The sequence below is a fragment of the Elgaria multicarinata genome, chromosome 4, assembly GCF_023053635.1.
Source record: "Elgaria multicarinata webbii isolate HBS135686 ecotype San Diego chromosome 4, rElgMul1.1.pri, whole genome shotgun sequence".
In the NCBI taxonomy this organism is placed as follows: domain Eukaryota; kingdom Metazoa; phylum Chordata; class Lepidosauria; order Squamata; family Anguidae; genus Elgaria; species Elgaria multicarinata.
Genome location: NC_086174.1, coordinates 36,609,768 through 36,622,837, shown reverse-complemented (window position 1 = coordinate 36,622,837; position 13,070 = coordinate 36,609,768). Strand labels below are relative to the sequence as shown.

The 13,070-nt window shown below is 44.8% G+C and overlaps 1 protein-coding gene across 1 annotated transcript; it reads right to left on the bottom strand.

Annotated features, from left to right (window-relative positions):
* Positions 1-707: 707 nt before the first annotated feature.
* Positions 708-12,760, bottom strand: C4H1orf115 (chromosome 4 C1orf115 homolog). Its single transcript, XM_063124083.1, has 2 exons — positions 12,324-12,760; positions 708-5,035 (listed from the first exon to the last, which is right to left on the bottom strand). Exons 1-2 carry the CDS (start codon positions 12,597-12,599, stop codon positions 4,916-4,918), a joined length of 396 nt encoding a protein of 131 aa, XP_062980153.1. The 5' UTR covers positions 12,600-12,760; the 3' UTR covers positions 708-4,915.
* Between the last annotated feature and the right edge of the window lie 310 nt (positions 12,761-13,070).

Genomic DNA, 13,070 nt, shown 5'->3' with positions numbered 1-13,070 from the left:
CTCAAAATACTTAACCACCGTGGCTTAGCATGTCATCTGAACAGGGTGTGTGTGTGTGTGTGTGTGTGTGTGTGTGTGTGTGTGCGCATGACTCCAGGATGAGTTCCAGGGCAGGAGAGAGACCTCCCCTGGATCAGCAGGACTGGCCCTACCATTAGGCAGAACAAGGCAGCTACCTGAGGCTGCTGATTTTAACTGTTAAGAAACCAAGAGCAATTCTGGCTTTGAATAACAGGCCATCATGGTTCATGTGTAATGAGTTATTGTTTCCTACACAGCAACAAAGTGTGTGTTTCTTAATGTAAAAAAATTGACATTAGTGTATTTTCCACTCATTACCAAAACATCCAGATCTCCAATCCATGTATCCATTGCCACACATAAACACTGCAAAACAGTCTTTGCTTTCTGCCCAAACCTAAAGCCTGTCACTTCAGAACCATATAATGTCCCCCTTTTGGGGTGAAAGTGTTGCTGAGGTCTGAATGAAGGAAAGTTGCCAGAAGAAACTCACAGAGTTACCAGAAGAAAAAAACTGAAATATTAGGGGGAAACAAGTGGGTGTGCAAGCAAAACTAACTGTGGAATGTGAACAACAAGATGCAGTTAATCAGAGTTTTAAAAAAGAAAAGAATGAACAAAGAGACTTCCAAAATAAATCCAAAATCTGAAGGAATTTTTTTATATAATTCAGGAATGTTGCCAACAGGTGAAGAGGGGGTCAACACTTTTGAAGGAAAGTTGATGTCCTTCAGCATCAAAGCCCAATTAATGTACAACCAGGACACATAGCCAAAAGATGTGTTTCCCCCCCAAATAAACAGAACTCTGAGGAAGACTTGGGCACCAAAGAAGCAGCTGTCCACAGAACACCTCCTTCTTCTGATGGAGTATATGAGCTAAGTGGCCATCAGGTTCCATTGCTCCAATCTGAATGAATGTGGAAAGTGTGAATGGATTGAATTGAACTGCTTTGTATCTAAGTCAAGGTCTTCTAGAAATTGCATTTGGATTTTGAGTCTGTCTGCATTTCACGCTGTAATTTAAGTCACTTGATTTCCAGAACAAGCATTCTCACTAACATAACCAGTTAGCATGCTCGCTAACATAACCATAAGAACAATGAAAACAGATTGCTGTGCAACTAGCAGAGCATTACCTAGGGGCATATCCAAACTATTTGATCACACAGTTCATGTCCTTTTTGCTCTATGGCATCTGAGAATCAACAGAGCAATTGTTGATTCTCAGATGTTTGTGAACCGCCCAGAGAGCTCCGGCTATTGGGCGGAATAGAAATGCAATAAATAAATAATAAAATAAATAAATCCTAGCTATTTGTAACATCTATGTAGTAAAATGCAGTGGGGTGGAATCCCATCCCATTTCTTTCCAAAGAGTGGGCACCAAGGCTGGTCCATTGTTTCATTTAGGAGCCCAGTTTATCAAATTGGCATTTGCCATCTCTTCATTCTGGGGAAAGTATGTTTATAATGCTTTTTGTATTATACACATATTTCTAACACAGTGTTCCCCTGAAGCATGTTTATAATGCAACTTTTCCTGACTTTGTGCCTTCCAGATGTGTTGGGCTACAATGGATGGGAGTTGTAGTCCAACACATCTGGAGGGCACAAGGTTGGGGAAGGCTATTCTAACGGAACTTTTTTCATGTATTATTTAAACATGTGTGTTGCTAATTCCCAGGAGAATTCAAATTCTTCACAGCAGAGGGCACTAAAGAACAACCTTACAATGATGCCATTCATGTTTTTGTGTCTTAGCGACTAGGCATGAAAACCGGACATGTGTGACCGATGCTTCCAATTAGGTGGAGCTATAGGTCCAAGTTGCTCAACTATCAGCTTCCGTGTTTCCATTTATCAATGTGCCTTTTATTTTCCTTAATTCTCTTTTGTTGAGACTGGATTGTTGAAGGCCTCAGGCACGGAGATGAATAAGTTATATATTATTGTATTTCCAGCCTCCCTGATTTTCATGGCGCTTTAAGGACAGCATAGATAGAGCTTCCAATTTAAGATGTGTGTGAGGGGAAGACATCTGGGGCAGGGAAGCTGAGCCCTCAAAGGAAGATGAGGTCAGGGGGCAGGGAAAATAGCAAAAGCACTAGAAGAACTTCAGAATTCACCTCTTGAATAATTTTTCTTCGCCTGGTTTATTTATTTATTTATTTATTTTATTACATTTTTATACCGCCCAATAGCCGAAGCTCTCTGGGCGGTTCACAAAAATTAAAACCATCATAAAACAACCAACAAGTTAAAAACACAAATACAACCCCTGCAAAAGGTTATGAACTCCTCTTCCAGCCAGAAATTGTCCGTATCTATATCTCGCTGTTGAAGGAGGTTGTTGTTGGTTTTTTTGGAATTCTCTTTAATTTGTTGTACTATTTTATATAGAATGGATTCATTATATATAATGAACAAGCAAGTTATTTAGAACAAAACATAGCAGATATATTAACAAAGACACAAAATGATCTGCTTAGTATTAAAAGTGTATTGGTAGATGATCATATAATTTCATATGAAGAGCTGATTAATCAAATGGACAACTTTAGGCCTCCTATTTTCCAATATTTTAAATTTGTCATATTAGGACGCAACTTATAAATAAGTTAGCATGACCATATGAAAAGGAGGACAGGACTGCTGTATGTTTAACAGTGGTATTGAAAGGGGAATTTCAGCAGATGTCATTTGTATGCATGCAGCTGCTGGTGAAAGTCCCTCTTCATTACAACAGTTAAAACTGCAGGAGCCCTGCCCTCTTTTGTATCTGGTCACTCTAGTATAACTCCTGCAGCTTTAACTGTTGTGATGAAGAAGAGATTTCAACAGGTGCTGCATGCATACAAATGACATCTGCTGAAATTCCCCTTTCAATACAACTGTTAAAGATACAGGAGCCCTGTCCTCCATTTCATATGGTTACCCTAGAATAAATATACACACGTTCAAGAAAAAAACTAAAATTGAAACCCGGATTACAAATTACTCAACCTGCAACCTTCTGAGCAAAATTTCAGATTATTTTTTGAACATGAAGGTATTCAGTTTTCATTTAAAACTGAAATAAAGTGGAACAGAGATTTGAACCAATAGATACAGGAGAGGAAATACAATTGGATATTTTTTAATACTTTGAGCAATTTCATCAGTGCGAATTTAAAACTGATTTTTTTTAAAAAAAAAAAAAGTTTATCAGTGGTATTATACATCATAGATTAACAACTATTGCAGGTTAGTAACTTTTCTTGGCTTATTTACTGAACTAGGCTTTACTGAAAGGCATGATTGAATCTGTTTTTGTGATTACCAACATATTTTTTTTTACAACAACCCATGGAGCCCATCATCCAGGTTTGGACTATGATGCCTGGGAGGTGGATTAACCCTTTCCCCACTGTATTTTTCCCCACGCAGAAAATCTCCTCCCTGCCCCCACCGCCAAAAAGCTCCTATTTGCCCCCAAAGCTGCTATTGCAAAAAGTAGAAGTTTCAGGGGCAAAGATCAGGGAATGGGGGGGGGGGATTTTCTACAGGAAAACAATGTGGGAAGGGGGGTAATTATATTTCAGAGAAGCTTTCAGGGGGCTGCAATCCATTGGTGGGTGTGGCAAAAGAGGCAGGGCAATAACAACAACAACAGCAGCATATTTTAGCTTAAAGGTCTTACTGCCGGTAGCTAAGCCTTAGGATGGGGCATTTCAACCTTTTAGAATCAACCTGTCACACCAAGACTACAAGGTATCTGTAAATGGCTCATGCAGGATGCTTGCCTGTATGATTGCTATGATTTAACCATGTACAGAAAGCTGCCCCAAAGTCCTAATTTTGCTAGTTAATTTCTCTTCCTGATCCACCTTCTCTCCCATTTCTTCTTCTCTGCTTATGTCTGGCAGTGCTCCTGTACTTTAAACCTGCGGACAAAGCGCTGGCCCTCCCATGAAGCAGGGTGCAGCCCCTGCCTCAGGCGGTGGAGCGGGAGGAGTGAATTGCATTGCTCCTCCTTGCCCCATCCGGGCAGGCCTGCCGCCTCCAGCGGATATTCCAGAGAGCACTGACAGCTACGGTTCTGTGTTGGATTTGCTACAGCGGGACAGCATCCAGCATGGCTCTCTGGAGAGCATAGCTCTTCAGAAAGTCCACCAGGCCAGAATGCCTGGCTCTGAAGGGGTCCTTCCAACGACAATCTTTTTTGCTGGAAGAAATTCTGTAGCCACTTCCTTCTACTACAGTCCCCTGAAGAAGGCCTTAAAAATAAAGGACAGGCCTAAATGCATCAGGCTTCCTGTGAAAACATCTCCAACCCCCAAGTACTTTATGTTGCCAAAATGCTGTTTTGTGTGCACTTAGTGGCAACTTCCTCTCCTTTTATCTCCCCTCCTTTACCTGTCTCTCTTTCTACATTCTCACCTCTTTCCCCCTCTTGCTTTCTTCCTCTTCCTCCACAGCTTCTGTGTGTGCCTTTTTGTGTGTGCATAATACTATATTTCTAGATCTGGACCAGGTAATCAAAGTATTGTTACTTTCACTCCTTCTTTTGATCTGATTTTCATCCCAGCACTTATAAAAATGGTAAGAAAACCACTAGAGAAAAAAAGTAGTATATTTCTAGATCTGATCTAAGTAATCAAAGTTTCTTTTAATCTTTCACCTCACTCGTTCTTTTGATCTGATTTTTATCCCATTGCTTATGAAAGCAGTAAGAGAGAAATGCTCGAGAAGAGCAAACGAGACGTCCCAAATGTCCAATCCAGTCCATTTCTTTCTAATTGCAGAGTTAAGAGTTGAAAGACAAAGTGTGTCAGCAAAGGAGAACTTGCCACGTGTTTCGGTGATGGCTTCTTTCTTCGTTTTCCATCTTCCAAAAGCAGCAAGCCGCATGTCTAACGAAATGTTGTCACTACCGAAACAGCCACTCCGAATGGTGACGAGTAGGCGTTGGCCAGACCCTGCAGGCCGAGCACCAGGAAATGGCATCCTTTTCGCAGCGCTTTGCCCACATTCTGGAAAGAATGACAGATAACACCATCAAAGAGTGGGGAAAGCTCAAGAAAATGACCATTAACATTTTCTACAGCCACACTAACAGCAGCTTCAGGGGGCGGTTTAGATCCAAAAACTGCACAACAGAAGGTGAAGAACCCCCGAGTCAAACATCTCAGATTGAAATCAGAACTCTTTCCCACCCCACATCTTTTTTTAAAAAAAAAATTAAAAATGGAGAGATGCAATCATGGATTCTCCACGTCAAGTCCATTCTGGCCTTTAGGCAGTCAACGAAATTTTCGAAACGTGATATGGACTTGGTAAAATCAAAAGACACAGCCGAACACCTCAAGATGATCTACATGGCAATCAGGCCTCATCAGGGCTGGGATCAGGGGTCGAGTGATGCCTGCCAGAGCCCCACTGGTTGTGCCTTTCCTCATCCTTGCTATTGCTGCCGGTTGAGCTGTCCTCTCTTAGCAAGGGAGCAGTTGACCGGAGCAAGCAAGCAGAGACAGAAGACCGGGTGCAGCATGTGCCTCTGATTCCCTCTCCCTCTGGCTCGCAGAGTGGATTGGGCCCAGAGGATGAGGGCAAGACATAGAGCAGTGGCAAAATCAGTGAGAAGAAGAGGATCCCACCCAGGGCCTTACAGAAAGTGGAGCCAAGCACTGGGCGTCCTCCTCTTCTGAGAAGGAACTTACGGCGCTGCTCCCCTATTCCTTATGTGTTGCAGAGCGGGGGACTTAGCAGGGCACCTCCCTTATGCTGCCTGAACCTCTGGAGCAGGGATGGGGAACCTGGATGTTGTTTCATGCCAACTCCCATCAGCCCCAGCCAGCTTGGCCAACAGTCAAGGATGATGGGAGCTGGAGTTCAACATCCTCAGGATGGCCACGGGCTACTCAGCCCTGCTCTTTTGGGTGAGGAAGACCCTAGATTTAGATAGGGTCGTCACCTTCATTTTATAAGATGAAACGAGCACGAAGGAGTAGAGGGGGCTGAAAATAAATATGAGCCAAGCATTATAAAAACATATCTCGCAGCCCCTCCAACTTGAATCATTCTGTGACCCATCAAACCATCCCAGCAGCAGTTCGAGGCTGCAAGGGTGGCACTGCACAGAAGGAACGCAGGCACTTGAAGGCAAAATCCCTGGAATCCAAGTCATTTCCTTTTGTCTGGTGAAGCCGGGAGGGTTGCTTCAGTACCAGGTTACACAACATCCACTATCTGCTTTGGCTGGCTGTGGGCCCAGTTGCCGGTGTGAACTCAAGATGCACAGGCTCTTTTAAAGTAACTCCTGCTTCACGTAAGTTAACGCAGGGTCAGCACAAATGGATTCTCCGCACCCTTCTAACAACTAAAAGAATGATATTATAGCCTTTGAAGGAAAAACACGAGCCTCCTCTAATACAATGGACTGAAGACCTTACAACAGTTTCAATATTTGAATGGGTGCTGTATAGATGGATATTTGGTCTGCTTTTGCTGAAGTTTATGTAGAGTTCTTAGAAACCAGATATATATATATATATATATATATATATATATACACACACACACACACACATACACACACAGAGGATGATTTATTTATTTATTTATTACATTTCTATACCACCCAAAAGCCAGAGCTCTCTGGGCAGTTCACATTGTAATCGATAAAATTCAAATTATGTAGCTACATTTTTCTTTTCTTTTTGTCAAAATGTTACCACAAAAAAGAAGTTGTTACATCTTTTGCACCAGGGATTATATAATAGGGCAGGGTTAATCACAGGATGACTGCAGCTGAGATATCTGCTTATTGTGGTGTGACAGATGGGAGTGTCTGCACCTCTAACCCTGTGAGGTAGGACAGGTTCCAAGACACCCTTTCCCCAGACATAGCCTACTGCCACCCATTAATGTATTATTAGTATATCTTGATATATTCATGTCTATATGAATATTTCATAACTCGTGTTCTGGATCTGTGGGAATCCAGGCTCATGACTCTGATATATGGAGATGGCTAGGGTCTCTTTTCCCAAACTTCCTTTAAGCTTCTTAACAAGTAGGTTAGCGTGTTTTCCAAGCAGATCAAAGCATGGGTAGGCAAACTTCCACGCCAGACAAGAGAATCAACTCAATTCTAGTTTCCAATTCAATGTATATATATTTAAAGCACCAAGTAGAGAGAAGTTCAGAAATAGTTCCTTACTTTAAAAATAAAATGAAACATCAAATTAGCTCACTAGATCTTATCCTAACTAGCTCACTAAGCCTCCAGAGAGCTTTGGCTATTGGGTGGTATAGAAAGGCAATAAATAAATAAATGTAATTCACCAAGGGCACAATCCTATGGGGCTGGCCATCAGTCTGCAAGCTTGGAAGCTTACAGCCATCTGATGCAGAGCGGGAAGAGCAGCAGAGGTGATCTTTGCCTCCACGCACCTTCCATTCTGCATTTCAGCTAGATGGGCTTTTTCGCCTGTCTAGCTGAGGCGTCGGGGAGGGAAGGAGGCCGGAGGATTGCTCATAAGCCGGCCTCCCCAGTCTCCTCCCTTCCCACAAGAATCATAGAATCATAGAATAGCAGAGCTGGAAGGGGCCTACAAGGCCATCGAGTCCAACCCCCTGCTCAATGCAGGAATCCACCCTAAAGCATCCCTGACAGATGGTTGTCCAGCTGCCTCTTGAATGCCTCTAGAGTGGAAGAGCCCACAACCTCCCTAGGTAGCTGATTCCACCATCGCACTGCTCTAACAGTCAGGAAGTTTTTCCTGATGTCCAGCCGGAATCTGGCTTCCTTTAACTTGAGCCCGTTATTCCGTGTCCTGCACTCTGGGAGGATCGAGAAGAGATCCTGGCCCTCCTCTGTGTGACAACCTTTTAAGTATTTGAAGAGTGCTATCATGTCTCCCCTCAACCTTCTTTTCTCCAGGCTAAACATGCCCAGTTCTTTCAGTCTCTCTTCATAGGGCTTTGTTTCTAGACCTCTGATCATCCTGGTTGCCCTCTTCTGAACACGCTCCAGCTTGTCTGCGTCCTTCTTGAATTGTGGAGCCCAGAATGCCCCCTTTATATTCCCTCTGTGACCTCGGAGAGGCAAACAGCACGGTCCTCTCTGCTCTGGCTGCGAGGGGAAAGGGCATGGTTGCTTAGACCCCTGGAATCCAAACTATTCTATGCCCCACCCCCCCAGATACTGACTCGGGGCCATAGGATTGCTGTCCCCAGCAACCAACAAGTGGTGTGGGGAGGATGAGACCCAAACCTGGGACATCCTGGTATAACTAGGCTGATGTTGCCTCTTTGCTAGCCAGGTGAAGATGAAGGGCATTTGCCTCCAGGGAAAGAATGGATTGATCAATAGCCTGGGAGGACCTGATCATGCATCCTACAGTACCTCATTGACATGAGCTGAGTTAGCCTGAGTTAAGGGGTATGCTAGGGGGTGCAACTTCAAGGGAATTGGGGGCCACACTGACTCCCCAGACTACCCAGGAGGTGCACCCCTGCCACCAACCTCCTGCTGAAATTTGGTAGCATGATGACAGCAGCGAGGAAAAAGAGCCCTTAGCCAAAACAATGGAGCCCTGATCTCAGTAAGGATCAAAGCACTTCCCAACACAAACAAATGACTGTTGCCCTTGCATTTATTTCCTGTATGGAATGCAGCGACATTTATGAAGCAGGATGTGAATGTCTTACTGAGAGTTGGAGCAAAAAGGTAAGGACAATAGATTATAGTAATCAGACATTTGCCTGCGAGGGTTTTCTTTTGGTTAATTTGACTGCTGCATGTTATATCAATCAATCTACATAGCCCAAGACTATCATCAATGACATGGGAGCCAATCCATAACATTTCAGCTGACTCATACAAGATCAGATTTTTCTATCTACTACGGAGTGTTTTCTTTCTTCCCTTCCTAGAAAGAAAGTGGTATTCCACTGTGAAGAATAAGCAACATACTTCTAAATCCAATATAATTTCTCCTAGGCATTGTTTAATTTTAACACTGGAATTTCAAGCTACTTATTAGATGCAGGACGTTCTAAAACAAATGGGGGAAATAAATAGTTCATGCATGGTCATTCCTCAGTTTATCTCCATGTGAACATGGATCTATTGTGGAGTTATCGTCAGACACACTTGACTAGGGCGCTAACAGCACAATCCTATACATGTCTACTCAGAAGCAAGCCCCACTGGATTCAATGAGGTTTACTACCAGGTAATTGTGTACAGGATTTCATAGAATCATAGAATAGCAGAGTTGGAAGGGGCCTACAAGGCCATCGAGTCCAACCCCCTGCTCAATGCAGGAATCCACCCTAAAGCATCCCTGACAGATGCTTGTCCAGCTGCCTCTTGAATGCCTCTAGTGTGGGAGATTTCAGTCTAAAGGTGCAATCCTATATATTCTCCAGATGTGTTGGACTACAGCTGTTATGATGATGGGAATTGTAGTCCAACACATCTGGAGGACACCAGGTTGGAGAAGACTGTTATACACACTTGACTGGGAGTAAGCTCTGTTGAACTCAGCAGGGCTTATGTCTGAGTACTTATGCATAGTATTATTGTTGGGTTCCTGAATACTAAAAAGGAACAATTGGCAGTACAATTGTGCCAGTGGCTATACTAAGGCAGGATCTACACAACACTACTGCTTTATAGCTGTATTGAAGTGCACGGACAACGGTTGGGGCCCATGACACATCTACACCAAGCAGGATAGAACACTATGAAAGCGGTACATGGCACGTGTCAATGGGCCCCAACTGCTGCCAGTGCACTTCAATACTGCTATAAAGCAGTAGTGTAGATCCTGCCTTTTATATACCACTTTCATAGTGCTATATCCAGCTTGGTGTAGATCTTGCCATAGAGTCTGGAACAATGATAGTACAAGATCTTCGCTTTTATTTCTCTCCTCCTCCCCACAACATTCCTGGCAGGCACACCTTCCCTTGTTAACATTTTTCCCAGGTCATGATGCTGCTACTCTCAGACTCCTTGCATGCAATCATGCTGTGTTCACAAAGTTGGCTGCTTAAGAAACCCTCCCTTTCTAATAAAGGGAGATGTACGCGTCAAATTCCTCCCCCCCCCCCGCATATTTTATAATGAAAAACAAACAGTTTCAGCGGTCAAGGAAATCTAACAAAACCGACTCATCACATTTCTAACCCTCTGCCATCTTTCATTTAGGCTGTTTAGGCTGAGTGTTTCTTCATGGAAAAGAATGAAAGTTTGTATGTTGCTTAAGAGGACTGCAGCCTACTGTTTCTATTTGAGATGTCAGAAGTAGTTATCTTGCAACTATCCCACACGTTCCTTTTACTGCGCGTTCCTCTAGAGAGACTGGAATTACTGCCAGTTCAACATTGAACACACATCAAAAAGTGTGGGATAGTGGTTGGAGCAGAATTCTCCCCCCACACACACACCTGATGTCCAGATGTGTCAGACTGGAACTCCCATCATCCCCAACCAGCATGGGCACCAGTTAGGACGGGGGACACACAGGTTTAAATCCTATTCAGCCACAAAGCTCACTGGGTGACCTCTGGCTAGTCACTACAGCTTAATCTACCTCACAGGGTTGTTGTAAGAATAAAATAGGGCAGAGTTTCACACCACCTTGGAGGAAAGGATGGAATATGCTTGTAATAAATAAATAAATTGTAGGAGCTGTATTCTACTGCAACAGTAAACCAGCAGTAAAGTGTTGATGCTGACACACTCTCCAGGTTGAATTTAGAATCTGAGCTGAAGAGGGAGTTCTATTTTCTCTCTTTGTCACTATTGTGCAGCGGCAAGGTGGGGGCGGGGAGCGCGAAACAAACTTCACACTTCTTGCTAATTGGGAATGTTGTCAAAATAAGGATGCGAAATGAAATGTAGCACAAAGGGATGTGAAGCATCTGTCATGGATTAGCTTGGAGGCCTTTTCAGTCTGAAATGACAGATCTCTCTTTTGATCTAGGTGAATATCAGCTTCTGATTAGACTGGTTTCTTCTGAACAGAAAAGGGGGAATGGTTGTTTTTTTAAAAATCAGCTGGCTCCTTTGTCAGATTTAACTAATTATTTGTTTTTCAAAGATAATTCTGTTTGCGTTGCACAAGCAGCCGTCTGCTTCATGAGATATGCGAAAGATCTCATGCAGATCCTGACAAACCAAAGTGCACTGTTCTTACAGATTTATTTAGACATCTCCATCTCTATGTACACAGTCCTTTGCATAGCTGCATAAGCAAATAGATAAACCAAAACAGACAAATCCCACCAACACACACACATACTGCAGCAGCTTACAATCTAAATCAGGGATGGGAAATCTATGGTCCTCCAGGTGTTATTGGAATTGCAACACCCATCATCATTCACCAAGGGCTATTGGGAATTGCAAACTACCCACATCTAGGTTACGCCTCCAACAACACTGATCTAAACAGACAACGGGGAGGATAAAAGAAGGTGGGGAGAGACCATAGTAGGGTAAGAAACCAAAAGAGGAATAAGGATTAATATGTTCACTTTAATCCACAGACCTTGTGGGAAACGTTGGATTTGGGGGGGGGGATCTGAAAAGAGAGATCAAGACGGAGATAAGTGGTGCCATGTATATCAGAGGAGGACAGACTTCAGGCTTGCAGGGACTTCTTTGTTTTTTGCTAGAAGAAGCCTCCACGTGTTCCACGGTCGTTTGAATAGGAAGCTGCATACCTATCCTTGCACTCCAATAAGACAGGGTAACTAAACATCCCCTGCCCCACCAGGGACTCGCACTAGAATTCGATTCCACTTACAAGCGCCTGCCTTCTGCCACTTGTAACTACGCGGGGAATGAGACAGGGCCACGCATCCCGCTAAACGATCCTGAGTGGTTAGTATCTGCCCAGAAAAGTAGGCACACACTGGCTGAGTTTCCCATTCTGTTCCTATTACACACACCACAGTTGATTAGCGTGTCGTCCGAACTCAGCCACACACTTTTTTCTCTCTCCAAAACTATTTGTATTTTACATTCTACGCCCGATCTAAGCTTGGCCCCGTAGACTCAGCAACCAAAGTTGAAGCTGGGAAAGGCACAAGTGTCGATAGGCTGAGCCCCTGGGGCGGATCGAGGCTGAGGAATCCATTCCCCGAGTAACGGAGAGCGAATAGGGAGTGATCTCCTGGGTGGAGGCGGGGTGCGCAGGGCCCACGAGCCGAGCCCCAGCTGGCCTCGGGGCGATCCGAATCCCTTTCCCGAGGCCCTTCCCGCACCCCCAACCACTTGCCTTGCTGCAGGAGACCCCCTACCTTGCCGTATTTCTTGAGCTTCCTCCGGCGTTTTTTGCTTTTGCGCTCGGCTTCCTGCGCCGCCTCTCCGCCCCAGCCTAGGGGTTGGTAGTTGTCCGGGAGGAAGGCGAAGGCGACTTTTTTGGAGGGCCAGCCGGGCCCGTCCTCCCCTTCGAGGGTAGCTCGTTGCTGCTGCAGCTTTTCCTCCTCTTCCTCCCCCTCGAGGATAGCGATCTTGTCGTCCGCAGGCCCCCGCCGCCGGGGGCGCTCGGCTCTCAGAGTGCCCCCCACGGTCATCGCGGGCCCAGGGGGGTCGGGTGGAGCTGGGAAGGCACAGCCGAGCGAGGGACCTTTGAGCCTTCCCTCCCAGCAGCGGCGGGAGAAGATTAGCCCTGCTGGGGCCTGGCGCGAGAGAAGGCGCAGGCGGGGGAGCTCAAAGGGACGGGCGAGCCCAGGCTGTGGCAGCTGCAATGGCCAGGTTGAGGGACAGCCAGCCAGCCACCCCTCCCTCGTTTCCACAGAAGGGAGGTGGAACCTCGCCTTCCTCACCGGAGGCGGGCAATGCTAAAAAGTTCAAGGTCCAGCTCCGCACTGTTTACAACAATCACACAAAAGGCCGCTTCCTGTTGCACCGAAGAGTCCAAGCACTGAAAACACAAACACATATTTCCAGAGCTGTGGTTGGTAGGATCCGGCAGGAAAAATAATGGTACTCCGTAATTTATCTAACGGGGAAGTAGATTGAACTTTTCTGTGAAAGTGCCGTAG

Excerpts from the sequence above, each read along its gene's own strand:
- C4H1orf115 (XM_063124083.1), bottom strand. The coding sequence starts at position 12,599 with ATGACCGTGGGGGGCACTCTGAGAGCCGAGCGCCCCCGGCGGCGGGGG. Across the intron at positions 5,036-12,323 it reads AGCTCAAGAAATACGGCAAG|AATGTGGGCAAAGCGCTGCG; the intron begins GTAGGGGGTCTC and ends CATTCTTTCCAG.